Source organism: Ambystoma mexicanum, chromosome 8 (genome assembly GCF_040938575.1).
Source record: "Ambystoma mexicanum isolate Mex_15411 chromosome 8, UKY_AmexF1_1, whole genome shotgun sequence".
NCBI lineage: Eukaryota > Metazoa > Chordata > Amphibia > Caudata > Ambystomatidae > Ambystoma > Ambystoma mexicanum.
The window spans coordinates 1,187,930,616-1,187,956,921 of NC_090929.1; the positions used below are offsets into that span (position 1 = coordinate 1,187,930,616).

A 26,306-nucleotide genomic window follows, 5' to 3' on the forward strand; every position below is an offset into this window, starting at 1 on the left:
CTCCTGGGAAGGCCGCTCCTCTCCTACCTATCCTCTTGAATACGGTGTACCCCAAGGGTCGGTACCTGGTCCTTTCCTCTTCTCTCTTTACACCTGCCTCATTGCCCCTGTTATCTCCTCGTTTGGTTTCTCCCACCATTTTTATGCTGACGACACTCGACTCTTTCTCTCTTTCTCCTCCTTCTCACCTGACCTTCACCAAAAACTCTCCTCCTGCCTTACTCCTATTAAAAACTGGATGTCTTCCCGATTTCTCTCTCTTAACCCAGACAAAACCGAAGTTTTATTCTTTCCCTCCAACTCTCTTCCACCTCTCTCCCCTCCCCCATTCATTCACTTTCCTCCCTCCAATCTTCCTATCTCTCTTCAAGCTCGCAATTTCGGGGTTCTATTTGACTCCTCCCTCTCCTTCTCTCAACATATTTCCCTCATTTCCCGCACCTGTCACTACCACCTCTTCAATATCCGCAAAATCCATCTTCTCTCACCTTTAATGCTACTAAACTCTTAATCTCCTCCTTCATCTTCTCCCGCCTCTTTTACTGCTCCTCCCTACTCTTTGGGCTTCCTACTTCTCACCTTTCCCCTCTTAAATCCATCTACCACTCTGCGGTTCAAACCCTCTGTCTACTTACCACCCATGACTCCATCTCTACCTCTCTCTTCCCTTGGCTGGCTTCCCTTCCATTCCCAACTTAAATTTCAATTTCTCTGCCTTATCTTTAAATCTCTCCATGGTCTCGCTCCCCCTTATCTCTTCTCCCTTCTCTCCTTCTACTCTCCCTCCCGTTCCCTTCGTTCAGCTGACCACACTAACTTCTCACTGTACCACCCTCCCCCTGTGCCTCCTCTCGCTTCCGCTCCTTCCAACTCCTAGCACCTCTACACTGGAACTCCCTTCCTCTTGCCATCTGCTCTATCCCCACCTTCACCTCCTTCCGCTCTTCCCTTAAATCTCTCCTCCTCCATTCTCCTCCCTGAATCACCTCCCCCCTCCTGCTTCCCCCCTCTCCTCCCTATTCTTCCCCTAACTATCCCGCCTCTCACCGTCCCCATTCCTCCTCCTACCATTTTTCACCACTCCCATCCACTCCCTCTCCCCTTCCCAACCTAACTCCCTCAGTTAATTGCTCTTTTCATTGTTTAGTCGACTGATTCATAATGTATTTGCTTCTACTGTTATTGGTTGTTTATGTAATTTGTTGTTCAATTGTACAGCGCTTTGGCGTAAAGCGCTTAATAAATCAATAAATACAATACAATACAATGGGCCATTTGGTCTAGGCGCAGTTGTCAGACCACATGGTCCACCCACTACCGATAGCCCTGCTTTCCTTGGTTCTTTTCAAATAGGGGTTACTCGGTCTAGGTGCAGTTATCGGACCACACAGTCCACCCATCACAGGTCACGCAAACGATAACCCTATGTACTTTGCTGTACTTCTGTATTCTTCAGATCTGTGCCAACACAGGTTTCCCTCTCTCAACCTGTAGTACTGTGGACTCTTGTATCTTACATCAATACTTATTTCACATTTTTCTTGACAGTACTTTTGGCTTTTCCACAACTTGTATCTCATATAATTCACTCTGTGGTAATTTCACCCTTCTCACCTCCTTGCTTTCACATCATCTTACTTTTACAGCATTCATAAATGCTCATAATGATTCAGCACTTGTTCTGCATTGTTGCCGTATTAAAAACATACTCAAATATCCTTTAGTTAGTTTGGTATTCAATAGTGATTGTTGCACCATTCAAAAGTACTTTTTATATTAGATAGCTTGTTCATTATGCACAGTCATATATTTCACCTTTCGTAGCATGTACAATACAATTCAGTTTGTTCGGCTATCAGGTACTTTGGGTTTTCAGCCCTGGATCGCCCTAGTGTGAGTGTTCCCCTTTCCGCACTCACCGGTAAGCGTTCGCTCCTACAGGCTTCTTAGTTTCCTCTTCTTGGCTTTGCTTTCCTGCTGGCTTCACAGCGCTGTCTGACTGCTCCTCCATGGTGGGAGCTGTCAGGAGGCTCTCTCGCTCTCTGAGCATCCAGCGGCACCTTGGGGGCTTCGGTGCCCCACAGCTTCAGTTGTGTGCACTGGGGAGGAGGAATGGCAGGAGTCTCGACAATCTCACGGCCAGTCTTGGCCCCGGCATCTCCCTCGCACTCCTGCTTGTCCCGGCTTTGCTCCAGCTGGTTCCTCCATATGCCTGCTCCTGCTCTTGCCGGTTCTGCTCTATGCAATCTCTCTCTCTCTTGCACACCTGCAGCTTGTTAACAGGCTGCAGGTGCAAGTCCTCCACTCTGATTGCCTGACCTTGGTGAAACTGATTAGTGGGATATGCCTAGTTATTGTAGGGGAACTTCTCAAGAGCCCTCTTTGTCGTCTCAGTACCAAAGTGTTGTAAATGCAGGGGAGTGCGCATAACTCTTAGTTGTTTCCTTCTCATCTCAGTCTTATGATAAAAGGTATGTGGAAATTTTGGTCAGAGTAAAGTGAAAGGCTGACAATAGCCTACAAAGGCAGGGGGAATATTAGATGTACTTTGACAAGGGAAAGGGGGATATTGTGTCTCCCCCAAAGACGTCCTCTCCCCACTCCCCTAGTTCCCTCCACTCAGGTGATCCTCATTTGCATATCTACTCCCAGGGTCGGGATCCAAAAGCGATGGCCTTTCTCTGGCCACCTGAGCAGTGGATGCCTGAGGAAAAGAGGCGATGACGCCCTTGGGTTCCTCACACCTCCTGGTAAAATGGCTCAGGGGGTAATGAGCAGGGATCACTGTAACATGCAGGACACTGCTCCCTCCATCAAAACACCAGAAACCAGTGGTTCCATGCACACTAATGCAGCCTGTACCGGCAAACTGAAAATGGCATAAATTGTTGCACAAAAAAGCAATCTGAAACGTTTTCACCTTTCAGGACAAAAAAGTGGTAGTGTGAGAAACCAAACAAGAAGGTTTCTCAGCCACTAGTCCTCAGGGATCTGTCTTCCAGGTGGCCAGGGCATGGCCATCGCTTTTGGATCTAGTTCCTGGGGGTGGACCAGTGAGGGAGCATCACTTGGGTGACTTGACTGGTCTGCTGGGAGTGGGACACCAGATGATGAGACGCGGTATCCCCTTCCCTATAACACCTTTGCTCCATCCTATCAGGTAGGATGTTTAGGAACTCTACCCTCCGCCCCTTTTTACAAAACAAACACTTTCTCACGGACAGCCTGCTATGAGAGGAAACAGACTAACCCACAAGCAGTATGTCCCAATACAATGGTCAGGTGAGTTCAGGCAATTACTGACCATCACACACACCTGACTTCCATTAAACTTCCCCACACGGATAAAAGGCGGAGCACGGGAGCACACTCGGAGCGAGGCAAAGCATACGAGGAAGCAGCAGTTTTGACTTGGCAGCTGAACGAGAGAGGAAAGACGTCAAAACAGAAGTGGATTGCAAGGAGGGAAGTTCCCTTGACCTTTTCGACAAGAAACCGTTACTTTCCAGAGACCTCGAGAATAGAAAGCATAAGACCAGGAAACCAGGCTGAAGAATCCTGCATTCTGTGTCGGAGATATCTGGGGCCCTCCTGCGTCAATAATCAATGCGGGGAGAACCAGCCGCTGTGGTACCGTCTTTGGCTCCAAGAACAAAGCAGCGTCTGTGAAATCAACACAGCCAGTGAGTGGGGAGACCGATCTGTGTTGAAGCCAAGGTTACAAGCAGCATTGTTATATGGCGAGCGCTGGAGCGAACATTGCTAAAACGCGTGTGATAAAAGACGCAAGCAAAAGTTGGACTGCTGATGAGTGATTGAACTTTCAAAGCAACATACAATACCTTTGACAGAGTGGTCCGGCAACGCGTGGGTGCTCAATCAAAGGTCTCCTGTAAGGTATCCAGCTGAGAAGTGGCAAAAGTGAAAATGAGAAGGCGGTTATATCGAGACGAGAGCAAGTAATTGTGAATCAAAGTGGTCCTGCAACGGGTTGAGCAAAATCCTGCACACCGTCGAAAGTCTTAGTTTTTTGAAGTAAAGAAAGCTTGGAAAAGTAGATAAGTTTGGTCCAAGCCCGGCAGAAGGAGATCAATTGAAAGCTTAGTGTTAAAGTGGGTCTCAGACCGGCAGAGGGGGACCCCGAGTGAACCGAAAATTGCCAGAGAAGTTGCACATGTGAAATCCTAAGAAGAAAGGAACTTTCATGTTTGTCGTATTGCATCAGGCCCTCTGAAATAAGCGACTTTGAATGGCAAAGAGATTTTGGCACAGAAGGCCCTAATGTTGAAGTTTAGAACTGCATCCTCGTGCTAGAGAAGCCAGAGAGTGTGCTAAGCTCCAGTGTACCACCTTTTCCCGTGCTGAAAACTTGGGACAGGGAAGCCAACGGCTTGAATATCCTGACATATGATTTCTTGAACACTTTTCTTTTGCATAACATTGTTTCTCACACTATTTGTATTTAGAGATAAGGATTGGCAATAGGTTTATTAGTATAGGCCCTTTTATTTTGACAGGCTCGACTTGGACTGTGCTATTATTATTTGATGGTCGTAGCTTGCTCCCATCTTTAGATTTAGGATTAGATAGGCGTTTTTCAAACCCAATTGAAGTTCAATAAACACCCTTGAACCGTGATCACTTGTGTCTGTCTTACTGTTTGATACCATGCCTTCCTTACAATAGGCACACAAATAGTGTTTCCTTTGAGCAGCACTCTACAGTCATCCTCATCCGTGACTGCAAAGTGTTTTTGTGTCAATGTGTCTCCTTTTGTTCTTCAGTGACATCAGGCCTTGAAAGATAGTGGCATAGGCAGACCCTTCAGCAGAGGAGTGGCGATTCCCTCTATGGTAGAGGGCCCTGCTGGAGGCTGAATTTCAAGCCCCATCATTGCCAGGACTCGGGGACACTTTAAGCCTGGTCTGCACCATTCCCATTTCCTCCTTCAAAGCAATAGTTTTTCGCTATGGACCTTGAATTAATTGATTGGGGGTTTCTTAGCCATCTTCTGAACCCACTGTCCCCTTAGTGTCTACTGTCTTTTTGCAGCATTCACAGTTTGATGATCCATTGCAGTATGTCATAGTTTAATAAATGTCCTGTGTATAACAAACATTTATAAAAATGTGTTTTTAATTTCAGGAGGGAGAATGTCAACTAGTAGATGTCCCAGCAATCCCAGCTGCACAGTGGACTTGGGAGCACAGTACATTACGGTTACCCCTGATTATGCCACAAAGCATAAAAGGTGAGAAAATTGAACATTTGAAATTATACCACATGCGTTCCCCTCGTAATGGCATGCTAGTTACAAACGATTGCTCCAAATGAGTCCATTGCTAGGGGAGAGCATTTTCTTCTTCACCCATGAAAGCTATAGTCGCCCATAAATGGAACTCCTGCATTGTGTGGTGTCTCCAACCTCTAAGAAACAGCAGTCAGGGCACCATTTAAAAGGTAGATCGATGTATTTCTGTTTGAAGCAACTTACTGATCTCCGTTTGTGATGCTTCTTTTTCATTTCATCTTCTTGTGGTACACGATTATCCCTTTTTGTGGTTTGGTAATGCCATTCCAGGACCCTCCCTCTCCTGAGATAAATCCAAGTTGACATGTAGTGGGCTGGGTAACCTCTTGGTGCCACCGTACATGCAGGGATCAAGATCAAGCACCTACATGCTTCTCTGTGTGTTGCTCTGATGTCTTGTTCTTCCTGCAAAAAGTGCTTTTTATCTCATCAAAAGAGTCCACCCTTAGCCTATCTGCTATACAATATGGCTGCAGCATGGTTTAAGGGGTCTTTCCCTCAATGCTATTACTTAATCTGGAGAACTGTCAGCAGCCATTATTTCAAAACGGTTGCATTGAAGTAAAGATAGAAAATAAATGAGATGCGAGGAGGGACACACCGCTTGTGGGTGTTGTTTGGTTAGTTACCGACCCATTGGCTGCCCATTCTCTAATAATCCCTTTGGTCATTACACCACACAACCTGCCCTTTCACTCCCCCACCCCCATCCAAACACATCCTCCTAGGATCTCTTTGAGCTAGCTCCATCTAGCATTAACATCATACTTTGTGCTGTAAAGTCCTACAAGTGTTATTTATAAGTAGTCTTGTGATACAGCTTAATTGCAGCTATAAATGCTCTACTGGTGTGATTAAAAACGTCATGATCAAGTGTGCCATCAGTCACTTGAGGTATAAGCACTGAAGACCTGTCAAAAACAAGCCTGGCATCTGCCAGATTGTGCTGTTATATACACAGGTACTTAAGCCATTTTCTAATGGTTGCCATTTTAGGGCCAATTAGTACCGTTGTGGCAGTGCCTGACAAAGGCCTATCCAATGCCTACACACAAGCCATAACTTTTGGCTTTGGCAATGCTTATTTATTGCTCTTGCCTCTTTGATCTATGATTGCGTGTTTGGATCCTGAAGCTAACAAACTGCTATTGGTATACAAACACAGTGGTACACTTATCTGAATTGGATAACTTTTTAGATTTAAAATTGAAGAAGAAATACGCCACCAATTTCGATGTACAGTATTGGTCGAGGAAATTGCAACATATTCCTGTTTTTTTTTTCTCAGCAAGAATAAGCTCTGCTCATCAAGCGTCTGTCCTGATATGTTGGCGGCTGTAAAATGTTTTTACATCTTCACAACGAATGGTCCCTTAGGTAGGGTAGGCCCTCAGTACTTGCACGTCTTATCTTTGAGAATACAATTACCTGTACTTCTCGAAGCCTAAACGCAAGTACCGGTACTCAACTTAGTGGTGAGATGAAAATGAAAGCATGTAATTTAAATGTATTGCAATGAAGGACTAAGCTCCTGCAGCCTTTGCTGTGAAAAGCTGTGTCCTCTCTTTCTCCCACCCTCGGTGCCCCTAATGCTACAAGATCCAATTCTTTACTAGAATAAGCAACAGGTGTATGGTGAATGCCATGTTTCTGTACATGAACATCTAGCGCAAATCAGTCTTTCTCTTGAGACTACAGGGTAAATCCCTTTTTGTAGTCTGAAAGTCCCAAGGCGGGAGATTTGGCCAAACATTACTTTTTTCTCGTGAAGGCTTCCTCTGTCTCTGGAGTATTGAACGGGTTTAACTATTTTAGCATAACCCAAAATCCATTGTCGGCAGTAACCGACTATCCTCAAAAAGGCTCTCATCTACACGATGGTATGAGGGTTTGTAATCTTATGGACAGCCACTTTACCAGAGGTCAATGTCAATCAGTAGCCTTTCCTAATGTCATGTTTTAGGTAATGGGCTCTTTGTGTGCACAGTTGTAACTTCTGTTTGGATGCGTTGTGCCCTTCCTCGGCCAGGGCAGTCAGTAGGACCAGTGTATCTTGCTTACAGGCTTCATCATCCATGTGATGAATCATACTGACTTTCCAAGTATCCTTCAATCTTCCAGATCCATTTTTAGCTGTTGTGAGAAGAGGGTGAAGGACTCTGTATACCCCGGGGTAATCTTGTCCAGCTATACTGGACTCCTTTGTGTGAGAATGTGAACAAGTACCGACAGTCAATCAGTGCTTTTAAGTCAACTAACCCTCCCTCCTCCCCTTTTACCACATCCCCTCCCCCTGGAGGGTAGTATGGATTGCTTCTGTATTGGCAGAAGGCACACTTAAAAACACTCAGCCTGTTGTGCAGTATATGGAGTACCTGTGTTTACATAGAACATATCTATGAAACATATTTACTGGTACAGTAGGGTTGAAACGAAATTCATGCTAGTCAGTAATGGGCCCCAGGGTGATGGTGAGGGGGTCTGTGACTGGCTGTATGATTGGGGTATTGGATATGTCAACAGCCTTCACTGTCTCTCTGGATATGGGTACATCAGAAAAGGCATCCATGCGCAGGTTTGGCTTATTTGTGCCGGGGTCCAATAAACATGATGCCGGCATTCCCCCCCCAACACTGCATACGGCACGTGGGCCGGCTTGGGGGACTACTGGGATTAAGGGGCTTTCTGGAATGCCCCTTTCCTAGTAGTCAGAAAGAGGAACTTAATCAATTAGGGTAGTGTTCAGCTGTCCATGAGTAAATGTAGTAGCATTCAGAATGGGAAGAGGAGCTTGGGCTCTTTGGTAAGGGTCCAGGAAAAGAATCATGCCTGCTGGTGGGGGAACTTGGATGCTGCTCTCTCCTATGTTCCCCTGAGGATACAGTCTTCGCGGTCCATAGGGGCATTTGTTTTTCCAGTGGTAAAATTATTAATTACAACCAAGAGATTCAGTTGAGGTATCCGCTGCCCCTGTGGTTTTGGCCAACACCCTTGTTTCTGCTGATCTACTGGACCCTGCTTTTTTGGCTGATCTGGAGGGCCCACTTCTCCCGTTGATCTGGCAGTTCCCACTGTCTCTACTGAGTAAGTTGACTGGGGTATCCCACCGACCTTGACCCTGTATTTGAGGGTTTGCCTCCCCTTTGGGCGAGTGCCTGTTTGTTCTGCACCTGTCCCTACGCCTGCCCCTTTACGCTCTGCATCTGTAAAGTCATAATTTTGTTCTAAACAATGTCTGTCTTCTACTCTTGGCATGTGACATAGTGGTACTTGACTGCTTCCAGTTCAGCTAAAGGTGTAGTCTGCAGCCCAATACATACTTTTTCATTTGATTCTGAACTTAAGGTAACAGCTTGGTGACAAAGGAATTGGCTATAGCTTCCTCTGCAATCTCATCTGGTTTGGGAATGCCTAAATGCTGTGCAAATACCACATTTAGCCAGTCTAAATAGCTTGCTTCAGATTCTCATTTATTATGCTTTCAGCTTCCTATCTTAGCTCAGGCAGAGTTCAGGGATGGAAGTAGCAATTCTTTCCCTGGCTTGGACCAAAGGGTCCTCTGTTCTTGGATCCTGAGCTGGCCAATTGGCTCGTTCCAAAAGTCTGTGACTTCGAGAAGCATGATTATCCTCTTGAGCTGGTTCATATCCACCAAAGAAGGGTTTATAACATCGCAGGACTGTATGCAGCTCCTCCACAAAGCCCTGCAGTTCTGTTCTAATGTTTGTGAATTCCTTTGTCAGGTTTCGCAAATCACTTGGTGTCCAAAGAACATGTACGGCAACAAGGTTTGGCTGCTGTGTCCCTTGCTTTTCATTAACTAGCAGCATTTTTCTAAGAGAGGCTTGAAGGACTTGAGGGTCTCTCCCATGCAATGTCCCTCCCCTCATCACTGATCAGCATATGCTCCCCGGTGCCTTCCTGGTCGCTCTGACCATGTTGTACAGGCGTAGAGGGCTCTTCTAGCTGAGGTGCTTGTAATTGGGCAACTTCTGGCCCTGGTGCTCCCTGTTGAGGTTGTCTCTGTCCTGTCCTTACAGCTGGTCGCATGCTAGTAAAAAATTCAAAAACATCCTCTGCGGATTTACTGTCCTGTTCTTCCTGTTCTGTCTGTTTTCTGTTGTATCGTGGGTGCAAGTGTGTGCATTTGTCCAACGCCTCGCTCAATCTTAAATACTTTGTCCTCACAATCTGCTGGGAGCTTCCCTTAATCTTGCAGCTATTACGTTGTGCTGATACCTCCTCCAACCATGTCGCAAATGCTCCCCACTGCTTTGGAGTAATCGTCTCCTTTTATTCTGTCAGTGCTCGTCTGAATGCTCCTAAATCGTCTAAATTAAAGGTTTTTTCCATCAGAAGTGGAATATGTTTTCTCTGTCATGTCAAAAGTCCAGAAAATTGCACGCAGTCCTATTAAAATGCATAGACATATAGTGGGTTTGTGACCCTTTTGGAGGGCGGTGGTCGTTCACCTGTTTTGGTTGTTCCTTGCCCATTTCTTTCCCTATTTTTATTATCACTTTCTCAGTTAGATGTGGCCCCATTCCCCAGTTACCCCTGTTACATTTGCTCTTTGACTCCACTCCGTTTCAGCCCTGAGAAAGGAGGGTACTGATAGCCAAAGACACAGCAGAGTGCCCCTGACCGTGTTATCCAGCACTCAACCAGTAAGCATTTGTGTATCCCTATTTAATCGGGCTCTGGTACTTCAATTCCCAATTTCCCCTTTTATTCATTCCCTATTCTAAACCAGAAAAAAAGGTAATATCGAAAGGTTTTCTCTGGAAACCTTATCATTGAAGAACTTGAATACCTTTGGGACAACAATATAAGACATAAATCCAGAAGCAGCCTAACTAATTCATACATTCCAATATTATGCCAGATCTGTTCCAGGGCAGAAATAATAAACAATTGCTCAAACCACCACAATAAAACAGGTAAACAAAATGACCGTTATAATATTATGCGAGCAGGCATGGTATCAAGAGAGACACAGACTCAATTTATTACAGTTTCAAAACCTTTATCTGCTATATGTGTTCCCTCAATGTTTCTAAGGGTCGGCGATGTCAGAAGTCCAAAACCAAAATCCACCTGTGTCTAAACCTATGTTTTCCCTCTCTCTTTGATAAAATGTGGTAGAAATAGTGATTCAAAAAGAAATATATATCAAGGCTAGTTTCAGGTGGTCCTCTCACCTGGTGTGGCTTGGTCAGTATCATCAAAGTTCAGCACAATCAAAAAGAGTTTGTTGTTAACTCTTCTCCACAAGGTTCTTGCACTCTGTTCAAAACAACTCTGAATGTCTTTAGTCTTTAGTTCCTGGGGTTTCCCTTCCTCAAGCTTCAATCCTCCCAAGCTTCAGACAAAACAAAAATATAACAGTTTCTCTCAGCTTCTCAGGGTTCCCTCCCCCAAGCGCAGGCCTCTTCAATTGTAAACACAAAAAACAACTTGTCATGATGTACCATTCACTTATTTACAGTTCGTTTCACACACAATCTTCTCATGGGGTAACATCAGAGACTTTCGAAAATGCTAGGTTCTTCACTCCTCCAAGCGCAAACACTCTGATCTTTGGCCCCTCTCTGTATTTGCTGTACTTGCTTTTCTTCTATCCTTTCATCTTTCAGGTAATTCCTGCACCCCTTTGTTATCTTCCACTTTGCTGCGCACACTTGCACCTTCTTTGACTTTCTCTTTCACCTTATTGTGCCCCTGGCACCTTCCTTTGATTCACTTTCTCATCACTGTGCCTCTTGCCCATTTACTTGTTTATTTTCGTGCACCATTGCACCTGTCCTTTTCCTTATCATGCCTCTTGTACACTTATTTTACTCTTCAGCGCTCACTTGGACCTTTCCTTTTACTTTTGGGTCAATCGCACCCTTCTTATTCACCTTTAAGCCTTATTCTTCCTTTCCGCTCTCTAAGCGCCTTTCTCTCGCTTTCCATTCACTTTCCGTTTTCTCTCTTGCTTTCTGCTTCGTCCCACCTGCAAAATCTGTCTTCCTCCCTTCCCGCTCAAGCTATATACATGCTCCTGAGTTTCTCTCACTTGCAGGCTTAAAACTCACTGGGTAGCATTGTGCTGGCAAGCAGTCTCTCCGGGCATATGGCATCGAGGTCAAGGCCACCTGCCCCTCAGACCTCCATGGGGCCGACACATGTCCCAAGGGAATGAGCACTTTTCTGCACACAGCCAGCAGGACACGGGTGGCCTTGCTCGGCTCGCTGGAGACACGGCTCCCTAGCCACGCTGCAGCCCCAAACAACCACCAGGCCAGCATCTCAGCACGCTGCTCTCCTCCGGATCCTCTCCATGCAGGTCCCTGCTCCTTGGCTTCTCGGATCCCATCACGATTCACAGCTTGCTCTCTTGATTGTGCAAAACCACACCTTTTATACTTGAAAAAGGAGTTAGGTGGAGTCAGGTGTGAGTAGTCAGTGTTAAATGCCTGACTCTATTAAGGGGACAACCTAATGGTAGTAGGTGGCAGCCTTCCTTCTGTTTCTCAAGGTGTTTCTTGCCGATAATCCTCACTACTTTTGGTTGCCTCTTCTTCCCAGTATTAGTCAGAAATGGGGAGGAGGAGATGGAATGGGATTGAAAATATCCCATGAAGGCTGAGGAAGGGGTTTGTGATGGAAAATGGGGAGAGAGGAATACAATGCTTTGCCCTCGTGTATTCTCCTCCCAATCCCTCGTGACCCTCCACTCAGGTGATCCTCCCTCGCTTGTCCAGCCCCTGGATCGGGATCCAAAAGTGATGGCCCTTCCCTGGCCACCTGAATGTAAGATCCCGGGGGAGTAGGTGGGAGAACACAGTCAGGTTTCTCACAATACCCAACCCAGAACTTCCATCACATTTCAGTGTAGCCCCTAAATAAATCCCTGCCCATACCCGGATTTATACAAATCGCAGTTTCCTTGTGTGGCTCCTCCTGCACGTTCACTGACAAGGCATCCTCCTCACAATAACCCGGTGGAGTTTCTAGCAAGAACTCCTTATCGTTGCATGCAAGGGGTCTCTGTACCTCATTGTGCGACCGGTCTGAGTCCCGAGGACCATATGTTAACGGAGCAAACGATCCAGCAATTCAACTCTCGGGTGACCAGGCAAAGTTTTATTAAGAGATTTCTTGCAAGAAAACAGACAGTATCCTGTCCAAATTCAGAAACCCAACTAACCTGCTCCGCCCACCAAGCTCTGCTCCCCTTATACTCCTCTTGAAGCTCAACCCCAGAGGCCAACGTAGACCTTACAGCATGCAATTCCAGTCTCCCACAAACAAAAGAAGTGTAAGGGTGCAGAAGTAAGGCTAGGACACATTGGTAGCACGTTTCTGGATATAAACATTTATTACATAATAAAATTTTGGAAAAATGCCTCTCTGTCCCTAAAGCTAAGAAGGGCTGCTGTTAGGCAGAAACCCGTGCAGTTCCCTTAGGGACCACTGCAAGAGATTAAAGACTACAGGTGTTTGGCAGTAAACCCACTTGGTAGCAGTCTCTACCACACAGATTCACTTGGTAGCTGTGGCTGAGCAGTCAGACTTCCCTCAAGAAGAGTTAGGCAGTATGTTGAGGATACACAATAGGTACAGGGATACAGTAGCACAAGCGAACACTGACCAGAGCTTTGGTGTAAAAGTATATAATTATTTATTTAAAGACACACTTGTAAATTACACCATCACAAAGAGAAATGTAAATTCAGCACACAGTCACTATTAGATATATACAACCCTAATGCCCTAATGACTTATTAGACAAGTCTTAATGAGAAACACCACTTATTTTCAGACAGAGGTAAGCGCTTAACATAAAATGGCACTCTAATAAGTTATTAAACAGGGAGGGAAAAAGGCAGAGTTATGGAAGCACGCAAAGCTGCCCTACCTCAAAGGATCTAGTGAAATTGTCCGGAAGTCTGAAAATAAAGAGTATGTCACTGTCGTGTCCAAAAACCTGCTTCTGTCCCTAACACTAATAATGTAAAGTAACTGTTCAGGGATAGTCTCTTCTTAAAGTAACAAGTGTTCTTTATGTTTTCAATGAACAGGAAAGTTTCTGGTAATAAAAATGAATGAAATGAACAATGTTCAAAGATGTACATTTCCCAGGTTAGGGTTGTGCTCCTTTGCCCTAGAGTTCTTCTGAGCTTCCCTCCTTTGACAAATGTTAATGTACAATCCACACGGTTATGTTGTTTAGCTTCACAATCCTGTGTCCTGTCAACTTGATACAGTTTGTTATAGAATGTAAGTTTCAGTTTTCCCATCTCCAGGGTCCTTGAACCTTTCAGTCTCTCACATGGGTGCGATTCCCAGACTTGCAATATACCTTGGTTCACTTATCTGCCAAGCTAGTGGACTGTCTCTTTCATGTGGGTCTCAAACCCTCTTTTCTTGCCTTTCATTAGGCCATTGTAGTTCGTATGGGTGCGTGTTCCAGACTCACAATTCGTGATGAAATGTTTGGTTCACTCTCCTACCAAACTTATGACTCCTCTGTTTTACTTATTATTGTGGTATAATAGGTGTTTGGTTTACTCTCCTGCCAAACTGCTGATCCTGTTGTCTTGGTTGCTCTCAATTTGTTGTATGGGTGCCGGTCCAAGACTCGCAGTTTATCATATCTGTTCTGTTCACTCTCCTGCCAAACATATGCCTATCTTCCCTTGCGGTTTCTCAGGGTCCCCAACCCTCTTATACCTTAATCTCTTCTCCAGTGTTTGTATTCACTTTCTACCTCACCCCCACCTCCAATGCCTCCTGGCTAACCCACATACCTGTTTCCTTTCTCTTGATTACCGGCCTTTCCACAGCCTCTGCGTTGCTTTTCAAGGCTCTGGCAGCTTCCTGGTGAATGGCGGGTTGTGCAGCGGTCCTGCATGTGTCTCTCTCTGCCCGGTTTGCGTGTCCTACTTTGCAAGCGATTCACCAGAGCCTGTGGTGCCCTGAAGTACGTATCAGCAGAAACCTGAACGGTCCCTCCAACTTGGACCGTGTTCAGGTTCTCCTTCTCGCTTCACGGCTTCTTCCCCATTGGCTTCTCTATGCCTGCCCGATGCAGGTGTCCCGCAGTTCCTCCTCGGAAGATCGTTCACCCTGTGTCTCACAGCTGAGTTCCTATGAAACTCCTGCGCTGGTCAGCTGTATTTGTTCGGGCAAATGACATCTCGAGAAAAGCTAGACCACTCACTCTGCTTCCTCCAAGTGAACCTCGGACTCTCCATGATCATCTTCTTCACAGTACTCATTTTCAAGTCAGAGGCAAGATACTTGGTATTCTCTTTTATTTTAAGTTTGTCAAGTATATTAAAGTGACTACGCTTGCAACAGAGTATATTTGCTCCACCTATGTGGGTGGGGGAGTAGGATTTGGTATTTGAAAGGGGATTGTACGTATAAAGGCAGGGAAATACTGCGTTCCCTGGAAACTCATCCCTAATCCCATAGGGGGCTTCCCTTCCCATGTGATTTCCCCTAGGTGCACCACATCTGAGTCATGATGACAAATGTGACTCTTTCCCCTTTTGTCCTCAGGCCAGGGACGTAGGTACTCCACCGAAACAAAGATCTGCAGTGATTTAATCAAGGTTGTGTCTGTATCAGCGTTCCAGGCTTTCTATTTTACATTAATATTTGCACTCCAGACACCCAGCTGTATTGTGAGCTCTACTGTAAATGGAATGTATTTCGCTGTTGATAGTCCAGCGAGACATGCCAGGGGCTTAATACAGGTTAGACCGAACCCAGAGAACGGTTGCGTCAAATAAACAAGCAGTGGCAATGTCAATAGTTTTGGCGTTCTCTGTTGTTCTTTGCAGTGTGCATTTATAGTCACCCGGGTACAAACCTTTCCGAGTTCTGTGAAAAGAACAGCGATGGAAATAACAAAAGCAACCACTTAGCGCCATGGCCAAGTTTAGTTTAAAACTCAGGTGGTGAAACTTTGCCTCATTAATATAAGCCCTGTCACTTGTCCGTGGTCAGACCCATGCAGTGTCCTGTGAAACTGGCAACTTGGACTTTAGGGAGACAACACGGAAGTTGGGGGGAGCAGCACCTGCAAACACTGTTTACTGCTTTAAGAATTTGTCATCAACGGACATGCTATTATTAGCCAGTGAGGTAGCGGAGGGTTGTGCCCTCGCTTTTGAGATCCGTGTGTTTTCTAGGTCGGAGGTTCGAATCCTAGCAAGGTCTGCTCCGCTTGTCATCCTTCCGAGGTCGATAGAAGAGGACCACATAAGGGTGTCTGGTCTTCTAGGAGGGTGCGCACTAGGCAGGAGAATTGCTACAGCTAAATTAATAAATATAGTGAGAATGATGGGAAACGTTTGTAAAAAGTAGACCTTGAAATGCAATGAGTCGGGCTTGGTATGCGTGCCTCATTAACTAACGGTGCAACAGACAGGACGCCGCGCTCAGGAAGTTGCTGGCCCTATCCCTCAGTGTGCGGGTAACATTGCTTTGGTGTGGTGTGAATTGAAAAGCACCCGCGAGGTGAAAAGGTAGTTGATCACACCCGCCTTCCCACCAAAGTGCTCTCATTAAAATACGGTCGCATATATGACCATTTTTCAAAACTGGCTCGAGATAAGTAGTCCCTGGTCAGTTTTGAGACTATAGGTACCCTGGTTTGATGGTGAAATCAAGGTTTTCTTTTCAGATTACATATCTGTTTCAACACCCGAGCGGCACAAGCAACCAGCGGCGCATAGTTGTCCCAAGGAACACCAATTTCTTAGCATGTTTTCAAGATAAAAGGCGGCAGCTTAGACGTCGCACGCAGGAACCCTTGTCAAATGTAGAAAAGTATGGCTAACAGATTGCGCAAAGCATTATTTGTGAATCAACCTGGCAGTCTGTGATGGAAATGCTTGCAGTGCTCAATAAGCCAGCTCGCCAACGCGGGGTAAGGAAGGGTTGCAAAAAACTATTTCAACAATTGCTTACATGCAGCTCTCTCTTGCCTCAGGAGCGGGATACTCCTCAGTCACATGGTCCGGTAATGTGACCGGTAGACTGAGCTATTCATCCTTCATTCATTAGAAGACAAGAAGTTGTATGCCACAAGCTGATACTCATTCTTTTCCACCACCCGCATGTGTGTGATCCACCACCACTGGTGATTGAAGATAGCAGATGGCAAAGGACCAGTAAAAACCACTGCGCAATGAGAAGATGGAGTGACTAGCAAGTAGAAGCAAACAAGTAGAAGCAAGACTTGTTAAGCCAGAGTTCCTTGTGCTGTGCCACAAAACTATGGCAGAGATAGAAGACATTCTATAAAGAACTTTCTCAGAACCTTCTTCACCCTCGCTGCACCACCCCCTGTATTTGACAAGGAGCACGGCAGGCGATTACTTTTCTGCAGCCTGCTGCCAGTAGGTGAGGAGTGCAGCAAGCGCTTTGAAGAGCAGGCCCCGTTGGATCAGGAGTTGGCATTACTCGGTTTGCCGTGCCAGGTGGGAGCGGCTACTGGAGGTCAAGAAGAGGTCTTTCATTGAATATAAATATTCCTGATGAAAGACAACATCTGGGCAAAATGTATGCAAATGGAATTACATTATCAAACAAACCTACATGGGATGGGGGAGCTGCAAATGACTGTAGCTCGAGGGAGAAGGCAAGAGGAAACTAACCAGGAATAAAAACAACAAGATGACTGCCCTTGCCGAGTCGCTCTCCATCTCCAAAAGAGATCCCTCTGTGGCTTGAAAGTCACACAGACACGTGACAGGACTCCCAATTGGAAGAAAATATGTTAAACGAGCCACTATTGGATTACATCCGTGTAGTACAACAGAAATGAACAAACACACTGTGCATTGTGAATTTTATGGCAAAACATTTCCAGTTCAAAAACCAGAAAAACCAGGTGTAACCACCCGTTAGTGCCTGATGCTCTCACAATGCTCCAAAAAATGAGCTAATATTTAATGCTGTTTCTTGTTACAATACAATTCAAAACGTCCATCCTATAATTCACTATAGTGTTTTGAAGTCAAAAGGAATAATCCATGCTAATGCGAAACAAGTTTCTTAAACAACTCTTTATTCCAAGGTTAAGGTCAATATGTGGATTGGCTATTTCATAGCAGAACAGTCTCCTAAAACAAGAAAATGTGGCTCAACGCCAATGCATTTCAGAGGGTTACTCCATCTACAGGTCTATATTCACAACAAAGCCACATTTGTACAATAATCAAAACATATGATAATACATTAAGGCATTATATACATACCAATGTCCGCCATGTTGGTTCGTAACAAAATAAAAAAACATAGAAAAAGAAATGCTGCAATAGGTACCATTAGTTTAACCTCCATACCTCTGAGTTTAAACAATGAAGATTGTCCAGGCTTACAGCTCAGGCAGTCTTGATTCTATTAAAGACAAGGAGGCAAGCATTATGCTTTACTTCTTTTATTACTGCTCCAACAGCAATTCAAAAACATTTATTTTACTTTTTCTTAAACTTGGTAACACTTTTTCGTTTCCCTCCAGCTCTCCTGGAGGTCTAAAAACAAACGTAGGGGTATCAGTTTTGAAAACTCCGTAAAATGTCTCTGGACTACAAATGCCCATAATCCTCTGATTTTATGTAGTCCTGTCCAGCCCACTTTGTCCAATCAGGGCTAACCCATACCTATATGAGGGATCCTTGCTGACCCCAACTCCTCTTTCTTTGGCAGCTAACCAATGTCCATATCAAATCCAACTGTCAACTTGAACCAATTGCGGAAAAAACTTGAACAGTCCATCTTTGCCAGAACCTTGGCTCTGGGATGGCGAAAAGAAACTACACTCTTGCTCCTCATTTCTTGCACAAGTGTTCTTCCCCTCAGGTGGCCTTCTGGTCTTCACCTGGAAGGAATGGAAATTAAATCTTAAGGGTGGGTTTTTTAACAATATATCTCTCAATACAGTCCGATATCATCATGACCCCTTAGGGTGGGATATAATGCTTGCCTCCTTGTCTTTAATAGAATCAAGACTGCATGAGCTGTAAGCCTGGACAATCTTCATTCTATGACAAGACGGAGGCCAGCATTATGCTTGTTCAAAGCTATTAATCGCTCTATTCGCTATCTGTGAGACTGGCGTGAAATAGAAGGTCTTAAAAGTACACCCATTAGAAGAGTTGGCTGTTTTCATGATGTCTTGCAAGGAAACTCCTGCTGCAAACACGCTACATGCCATTGGTCCCCTCGCTGAATGCGTGACAAACTGAGACAAATCCGCTCCTGCCCAGTGCATTATTTCTCTAACCCATCTCCCTTTTGTGGCTGTTGCAAATGCATGAAAAGGCTTCCTACGCGCAATTAACAGCTGAGTAACTCCCCTGGGCCTCACTTCTGCTGTGGCTGACTCATAGTCTTTAATACATTGCGCTACACATAGTTTAGGGTTATCTGGAAAGTAAGGATATGAAATAACTGTAGAGTCCAATTCTGTTCTGTTTGCTACATTAATGGCTACTCCCTCTGGATAGAAGATCTTTCTGTCTATCTCTAGAGCTTTCATGTCCGAAACTCTTCTACATGCTATGAGGCATAAAAGCATGGCTAATTTCCCTGACCACTGCGATCGTGAAAGGCCTTTGTTATCCGGCCAGGATAAGAATAGTTGGAAAACCCTTTGACCGTCCCAAAGAACTGAGTATCTGGGCTCTGGGGATTTCAGTAATTTCACTCCCTTTAGAAGTTGCACTAAGGCAGATGCGCTTCTACTTTCTCGTGGCCTGCCGATATCACTGACCTGTACACTCCTATCGTTCTGTAGGCACAGCCTTCCTCAAACCTATGAGCTAAAAAGTTCAGCATGTGCACTAGAGGTGCTGAAACAGGATCCACACTGATGGCTGCACAGTACGCTGCCCATCGCTCCCAAGCAGCACCATAGCTCCTAATGGTGGAAGGCACCCATGAGTTCCTAATACAGTCCGCAGCGAGCTGCAAAATTCCTGGCAAGTCCCAACGTTGCCTGAAACCCTGCAAGCCAGAAGGCTCAGAGTGCCCTCTGCTATGAGCGGGTGACACTGGACGTTTGGATCCTGGAGAACGTGCTCCCTGTGAGGAATCGCTCTCGAGAAATCCGTAGAAAGTTCCATCACTACTGGAAACCATGGCTGAGATTTCCACATCGGCACTATGAACACTAGTTCTGCCTGCTCCCTCCTCACTTTCGCTGCTACCCTCGTCAACATGATAAATGGAGGGGATACGTAGTGGACTGCTCCTGTCCACTGCTGCAGGAATACATCTGTCCCTGCTGCTTCCCGGTCTACCCTCCAACTGTAGAATCTGGGCAGCTGGGTAATGAGCCTGGTAGCGAACAAGTCTGTTTCTAGTGGTCCCCACAGCTGGTGAAGCTGGTTGAAGACTGTTGGGAGTAGCATCCAGTCGCTGGAGTCTACCAGATATCGCGAATTCCAGTCCGCTACTACATTTTGAGCCCCTGGCAAATATTCAGCTGATACCGATATCCGCTGATATAGGCAATGATGCCAAAAGTCTTTTGCTAATTCTGCCAACATCCTGGAGGACGCTCCCCCCGGCTTGTTTATATACCGGACTGCTGAAATGTTGTCCATCGTGAGAAGAACACAGCAGTTTGCCCGATCTCTGGTCAATGGTCTCACCGCAAATGATCCTGCTAAGTGCTCCAGGCAGTTAATGTGAAGTCAGAGCTCTTTTTGAGACCATTTCCCTCCTGTCTCCAAGTCCCCGCATCAAGCTCCCCTGCCTGCTCTGCTGGCGTCCGACTTTATCACTATGTCTGGAGTATCTCTGAAAATTGCTCTGCGTTCTAGGCTTCCATATTCTTTAACCACCAATGAAGCTCTGTAATGACTTCCTGGTCTAGTGTAACGAGCTGGTGATATCCTAGCCCTCCTCTGATGTGTCTGATCGTTAACCTTTGAAGGGCCCTTTAGTGCAAGGGGCCCGGGAAAATTGCTTGAATCGAGGCCGCTAGTAGGCCCACTTTGCACGCTAGATTGCAAAGCGAAATAACGTTCTTTGCTATAACTGATCTTAGTTCTTTCCATATCGCTCGAACTTTCTGAGCTGGTAACTCTAACATAGCCTTTCTGGTCTCTATTACGAAACCTAGAAACTCTATTCGCTGTGTGGGGCGAAGGTCTGACTTCTCTGTATTTATGATGAAGCTGAGGGAGGCTACTAGGTTGCATACCCATGTCGCCTATTCTCTGCCCCAGAATTAGTATATCGTCTAGGTATATTATTATTTTTGTGCCTCTCTCGCGAATGGCTGCCGCCACCGGACGCATGAGCTTGGTGAAGGCCCCAGGGGCGGATGCTAACCCAAATGGGAGACATGTAAACCTCCATACTTCCGTCCCCACTGAAATCGAAGATATTTCCGATGTTTGCTTGCTATGTTTGCTTGCTATGGGAATGGTAAGGTAGGCGTCTTTGAGATCTAGATGGACGAGCCAATCTCCCGTCCTGAGAAGATCTCTAAGAAGGTGTATCCCCTCCACTTTGAGGTGCCTGTATATTTCTCCAGCATGGGGTCTGGCATGGATTCACATGCTCATGAATATTCCCTGTCGTCAGGCTGGGAATCCTTGGTAAAGAAAAAATCAGTTTCGTTTCTGATATGTCTTTCTCCTAATAACCAATCACTGGTCTCTGGGTCATACTGCCCCAGCCAATGACTGCCCTCTACCTAAGCCCCTCCTCTGGCAGCCATCTTCAGATTTTTACCGCACGTTCAAGTATTGGGAGTCCTCGTGCTATAGCTCTCGAGCTTTTACTGCGTATTGTGTTTTTTCAGAGAATATTCTCTATTTTTTCGGTCAATTGAGCCTCAAGCTCCACCGATTCATCATCCGATTAACGAGGACCTTTTTCAGAAGCGTCTAAGCCCCTCAAGGGCAATTTTCCATCGAGCTTCCCTTTTTGGAGGATTCCAGAAAATTCTTGAGGCCTACCCCGCATGGACCTGGCCGAAGATAAGGGAGGCTCGACGCCTCTGTTCAGGATCTGCCCAGGATGTGGACTACAGAATGTTTTCCTGGAAGGTGGGCACTCCTGGTGCCTTTACTGCCTACACTCCGACAAATCGCACGTGGAGGAGGCCTGTGCGTTCTGCAAGTACATGTCCGCCCGCACCATGAAGCACCGTCGCAAGCAGCTCGCTGATTGGCTGGAGACAAAGAACTCGGCAGCAGGTGAGCCCCGGCAACATATTTCTCCCAAGAGGAAATCTGAGCGGTCTTCTAAGACCTTTGAGGGTGCTCTGGCGATGGGCGCCCAACAGAAGGCAAAGCACCGCGAGTCCGCAGGCACTGGGAGTGCCGTTGGTACCGGCTCAGCAGCAGCCAGGCTGGGCGCAGCATCGCCGACGCAGTCAACCACGAGCCAATGCTCCGGTTCAGCGAAGAAAAGGAAGTTGAGGCCGGGCCCTACTGGAAGGACCCCATTGAGGCGGATGGGGAGATTGACGAGGAACGGCAGGCAGGGCAGGGAGGAACCGGACCCTACCTGACACTCCCGTCACAACCACCTCCGCCACCGACAGACAGATCGGAGGACATCCTACAAGCTCTGCACATCCTGTGCACGGAGATACAGACCAGGCTGCCCACGCCGATGGGCGATCTGGCGCCTGGACCGTCCGAGTATCCACCAACTAAGAGGGGACGAGTCCATCCTCTTCCACCGTACCACCCCTCCCCTCTGCCACTTCTGCCGAGGGATGAGATGGAGCCAGATACAGTGACGACGGGTATGGATGACGGCGACGACAATGGAACAGATCTCCCATCACCATTACCCATGGTTTCTCCCCCCCGATGAGTTTGGATCTTTCCACGCCATGATCTCTAGGGCCTCGGAGCTGTTTCAGCTCAACCCCGAGGAAAAGGAGGGTTTCCTTTATCAGCGACGAGAGGCCAAGAGGAAGACTGTGCTCTCGATCCCGCTGTTGGATGACATTTACAACAAAGGGCTCCTGAAGAACCCACCCTCGACACTGGCGAAGAGAGACCGGTACGAGAAGAAATAACGGGTTTCAGACTCTGCACCGAGGTGCCTCAGAGTGCAGCCGTCCCCGGATTCAGTGGTCATGGCGGCGGCCAGGAAGAAATCTGCAGGGTCAGCAGCATTGACTTCCACTTCCCCACCGGACGGCGAAAGAAAGAGACTAGACGCCATGGGACGATGGGTAATCTCGTCAGCGGTGACCACCATTAAGGCAGCCAATGCTCTTGCTATTGTGGCCCGCTATGACAGGGAGCTGTGGTTTAAAATCGCCCCTCTCCTTGACTTCCTTCCGGGCGACAAGAGGGGGAGGCTCTTGAAATCCTACAAGAAGGCGAGGTGGCTTCGGACCATGCCATCATGGTGGCCACGGACATCGCCGACACTGGGTTCCGCCAGATGGGCAACAGCGTTTGCCTTCGCCGGCGGGGTTGGCTCAAGGCCACCAACTTCCGTCAGGACATCCAGGCGAGGGTATTGGACATGCCCTTCAATGGGGACCACTTGTTCGGCAAGACGGTGGACGACTATCTGCAGGCCATCAAGGCAGACACCGAGACGGCCCGTGTCTTGGGCACACTCCATCAACGTCGGCCGTCCTTTCAGTCCTCCGGAGGCAAGTCACAGGGTGCCTCCAAAGGATTCGGCGGCAGCTCTTCTTCGTACCGTCAAGTGGCCCGTTCTTCCTCCCAGGAGGCCTACACAGGCTGCAGCAAGGCCGGAGGAAATCGTCTTCATCGCCAAGGGGCCGAAGGTGGTATGGCCTCCGTCAAGCAGGACTGAACCGGCCGTGACGTCGGGCCCCCACACGAGCACCCCAGTGGGTGGCCAGCTGACGAACTTCGTCGGCGTGTGGAAGTCCATCTCCACCGACTGTTGGGTGCTGGATGTCCTGGCCCACGGACACACCCTGGAGTTCCAAAGGAAGTGTCCCCATTTTCCACCTGTGGCCAGGAAAGAAAACCACTTTCCACAACTGCTTCTAGAGGTACGAGCAATGCTGAAAAAGGGCGCGATTCGACGCATCTCCGAGCAATTACAGGCCTCAATATCCCGTGGGACCCAGGAATTATTGTGCTGGGAGACCTGGGGGATGGGGACCTGCCGCTATCGGGGAACGCAGCCCGCTAGTGCACACATCTACTATTAGTGGCCAAGATAGCCCTTGCCCGTCTCTGGAAGCACCATGAGGGACCTTCTATCCCGCTTTAGTGTGCCAAGTGTTGGGACATCGTCAAAGCGGAAAGAATCACTGCACTCCGCCAGGGCAACCTCAATCCCTTCCGAAACACCTGGGCCCCATTCATGTACTATGCAGATCATTACCCGGCCCTCACGCAAAAGCCACCCAGCGTCCGCTGGCTGGACTGATCGGCACATGGAGGCGCCCCGTCGCCACCGATCTCTCAGCCAAGCATTGCTGCAAATGCGATATATGTGAATTTTTTATATACATTGTATCACTATAATGAACTCTGCCATCTTAAGCTTATGTCAATTCCGATGTCTGTTGTTCAATTGTTGTTCTTTTTTTATTATTGATTAATACTAAATAAAATGTCTATTTTGAAGAGAAAAAAAAGGGCGCGATAGAACTCGTCCCGAGGAGGCTCCAGGCTGAGGAGTATACTCGCAGTACTTCCTCATCCGAAAGAAGACTGACGGTTGGCGACCCATTCTAGATCTCTGGTGCCTCAACAAATACATCAAATCTCAGAAGTTCCGGATGGTCACCCTTCAGCACGTGCTGGGACAGCTGGAGGAAGGAGATTTCTTGTCGTCGCAATTCAAGGCCCTTCCCTTCGGGTTGAAGTTGGCCCCAAGGGTCTTGTCCAAGTGCCTGGCACTGGTGGCAGTGCGGCTGCGCCTGCAGGGGATCCACATCTACCCCTACCTGGACGATTGTCTCATCCGAGCGAAGTCAAGGGAACTTGCCGTCGAACACCCAGCGAGGACTGTCCGCCTGCTTACGGAACTGGGGTTCTCGATAAACTATGCAAAGTCCTGTTTGGTGCCATTGCAGGACGCTCGGTTCCTGAAAGCCAGACTCATCTCGTTGGCGCGTCTTGCTTCACCGTCTAAGGACAGGATAAAAGCTATCCTGGGCAAGGTACAACGGCTGTTGACCATGGAAGTTGCCAGGGTGAGGTCCATCAAGTCCCTGCTCGGCGTGATGTCGTCATGCATCTACCTCGTTCGGCTGTGCTGGCTGCAGATGCGGCCGCTGCAGGAGTTCCTCGACGCCCGTTGGATACAAGTGTCGGGAAGCTGGGAGGACAAGATCGCCCTCAACGAGACATTCTGTTGAGCGATTCGGTGGTGGGGCGACCACGCGCATCTCGCAGCGGGCACAGACTTTCAAACCCCAGCGCATCAGGAGACTGTGACAATGGACGCCTCCCTGGAGGGATGGGGCACACATAGCGGAAATCTGCACGCAAGAGGCCTTTGGCACCCGGAGGAGAAATTGTTGCACATCAATGTCCTGGAGCTCCGGGTCGTGTTTTGGGCCCTCGGGTCATTCCTTCCGTTCCTCAAGGGCAAGGTGGTGCGGGTCTTCACCGACAACACCACCATGATGTTCTACATTCGGAATCAGGGGGCACCAGATCCCCAGCTCTCCAAGGAAGCGCAGGATCTATGGCATTGGGCCGTTGCCCAGAGGATGTTCCAGGTACCCTTTCATCTGGCAGGAGTGAAGAACACTGTTGCCGACTCACTCAGCAGGGAGCTGCACTCTTGCCACGAGTGGGAGCTTCAGCAGGATCAGGTGGACCTACTGTTTCGGCGATGGGGCAATCCCCAGATCGAACTGTATGCGACAGCGACAAACTCTAAGTGCTGGAGGTCACCAGCAGGTTTCCCAGTTGGAGAGCATGGGGGATGCGTTCTCATTCCCCTGGGACAGCTTGTTCCTCTATGCGTTTCCACCATTGCCGTTGCTTCTGCGACTCATCAGTCAACTCAGACGGTCCCGGTGCAGGATAATCCTCGTCGCACCTCTGTGGCCGAGGCTGATATGGTACCTGGACCTTCTGGACATGCCGGCATCCCCTCCAGTCAAGCTTCCAGCAGACGCAGATCTTCTCACCAGGGAAGGAGGTGCAATTCTGCACCATGACCCGGGGTCGCTGAACCTGCAGGCCTGGCTCCTGCAGTGCTAGAGTTTGGAGGATACGAGATCCCGGTGGACTGCAAGGAGGTACTTGCCAAGGCCAGGGCTTCTTCGACTCTTAAGTGCTACAGACATAAATGGAAGAGGTTCACCGTCTGGTGCCGTGCACAGAAGATAAACCCTCTACAGATCACAGCTCCTCAAGTGCTGCCATACTTGTTGTCGCTGGCCAAGGCGGGGCTGGCGCACGCCTCTAACAAAATCCATCTGCGGCTATCGCCCGCTACACCAGAACTCCGGGGCAGTCGTCGCTGTGGTCGCATCGCCTGGTTAAAGAGTTCAAGAAAGGACTTTTCAGCTCGTTCCCGCCAGTGAAGACTCTGGCCCGGCGTGGGAGCTCAATATTGTGCTGACTAGGCTCATGGGTCCTCCGTTCAAGCCTCTGCATTCGGCGCCTCTGAAATTTCTATCGTGGAAGACAGCGGCCATCACCTCCGCACGACGAGTGGGAGAGACCCAGGCCCTCTCCTGTAAACCTCTGTACTTGACATTCCACGAAACAAGGGTCATGCTGAGGACGCACCCCTCCTTCATGCCTAAGGTGCCGTCGGACTTCCATCTCAACGAGCCCTCGGTCTTACCTGTTTTCTTCCCGTCGCCTTTGTCACCGGCTGAGAGGACTTTGCACTTGCTGGATGTGGCTACAGCACTGAAGTTCTACGTGGACCGCACAAAGAGTTTTAGGAACACATCACAGCTGTTTGTGAACTTTGGCCCTGTGAACAAAGGGAAGGACCTCTCCAAGGCTTCCATTTCCAGGTGGCACTCCGGCTGCATCACCCATTGTCA

The 26,306-nt window shown here is 47.6% G+C and overlaps 1 protein-coding gene across 3 annotated transcripts in view; it reads left to right on the top strand.

Moving 5' to 3' along the window:
• The window catches only part of RNLS (renalase, FAD dependent amine oxidase), an 831,746-nt gene that overhangs the window by 100,523 nt on the left and 704,917 nt on the right, over positions 1 to 26,306 (top strand). For all 3 annotated transcript variants that reach the window (XM_069611280.1, XM_069611278.1, XM_069611279.1), the window contains exon 2: positions 5,146 to 5,251. In XM_069611280.1, coding sequence (XP_069467381.1) covers positions 5,154 to 5,251 — 98 coding nt within the window. In that variant the 5' untranslated portion in view covers positions 5,146 to 5,153. The remainder of the gene's footprint in view (positions 1 to 5,145; positions 5,252 to 26,306) is intronic.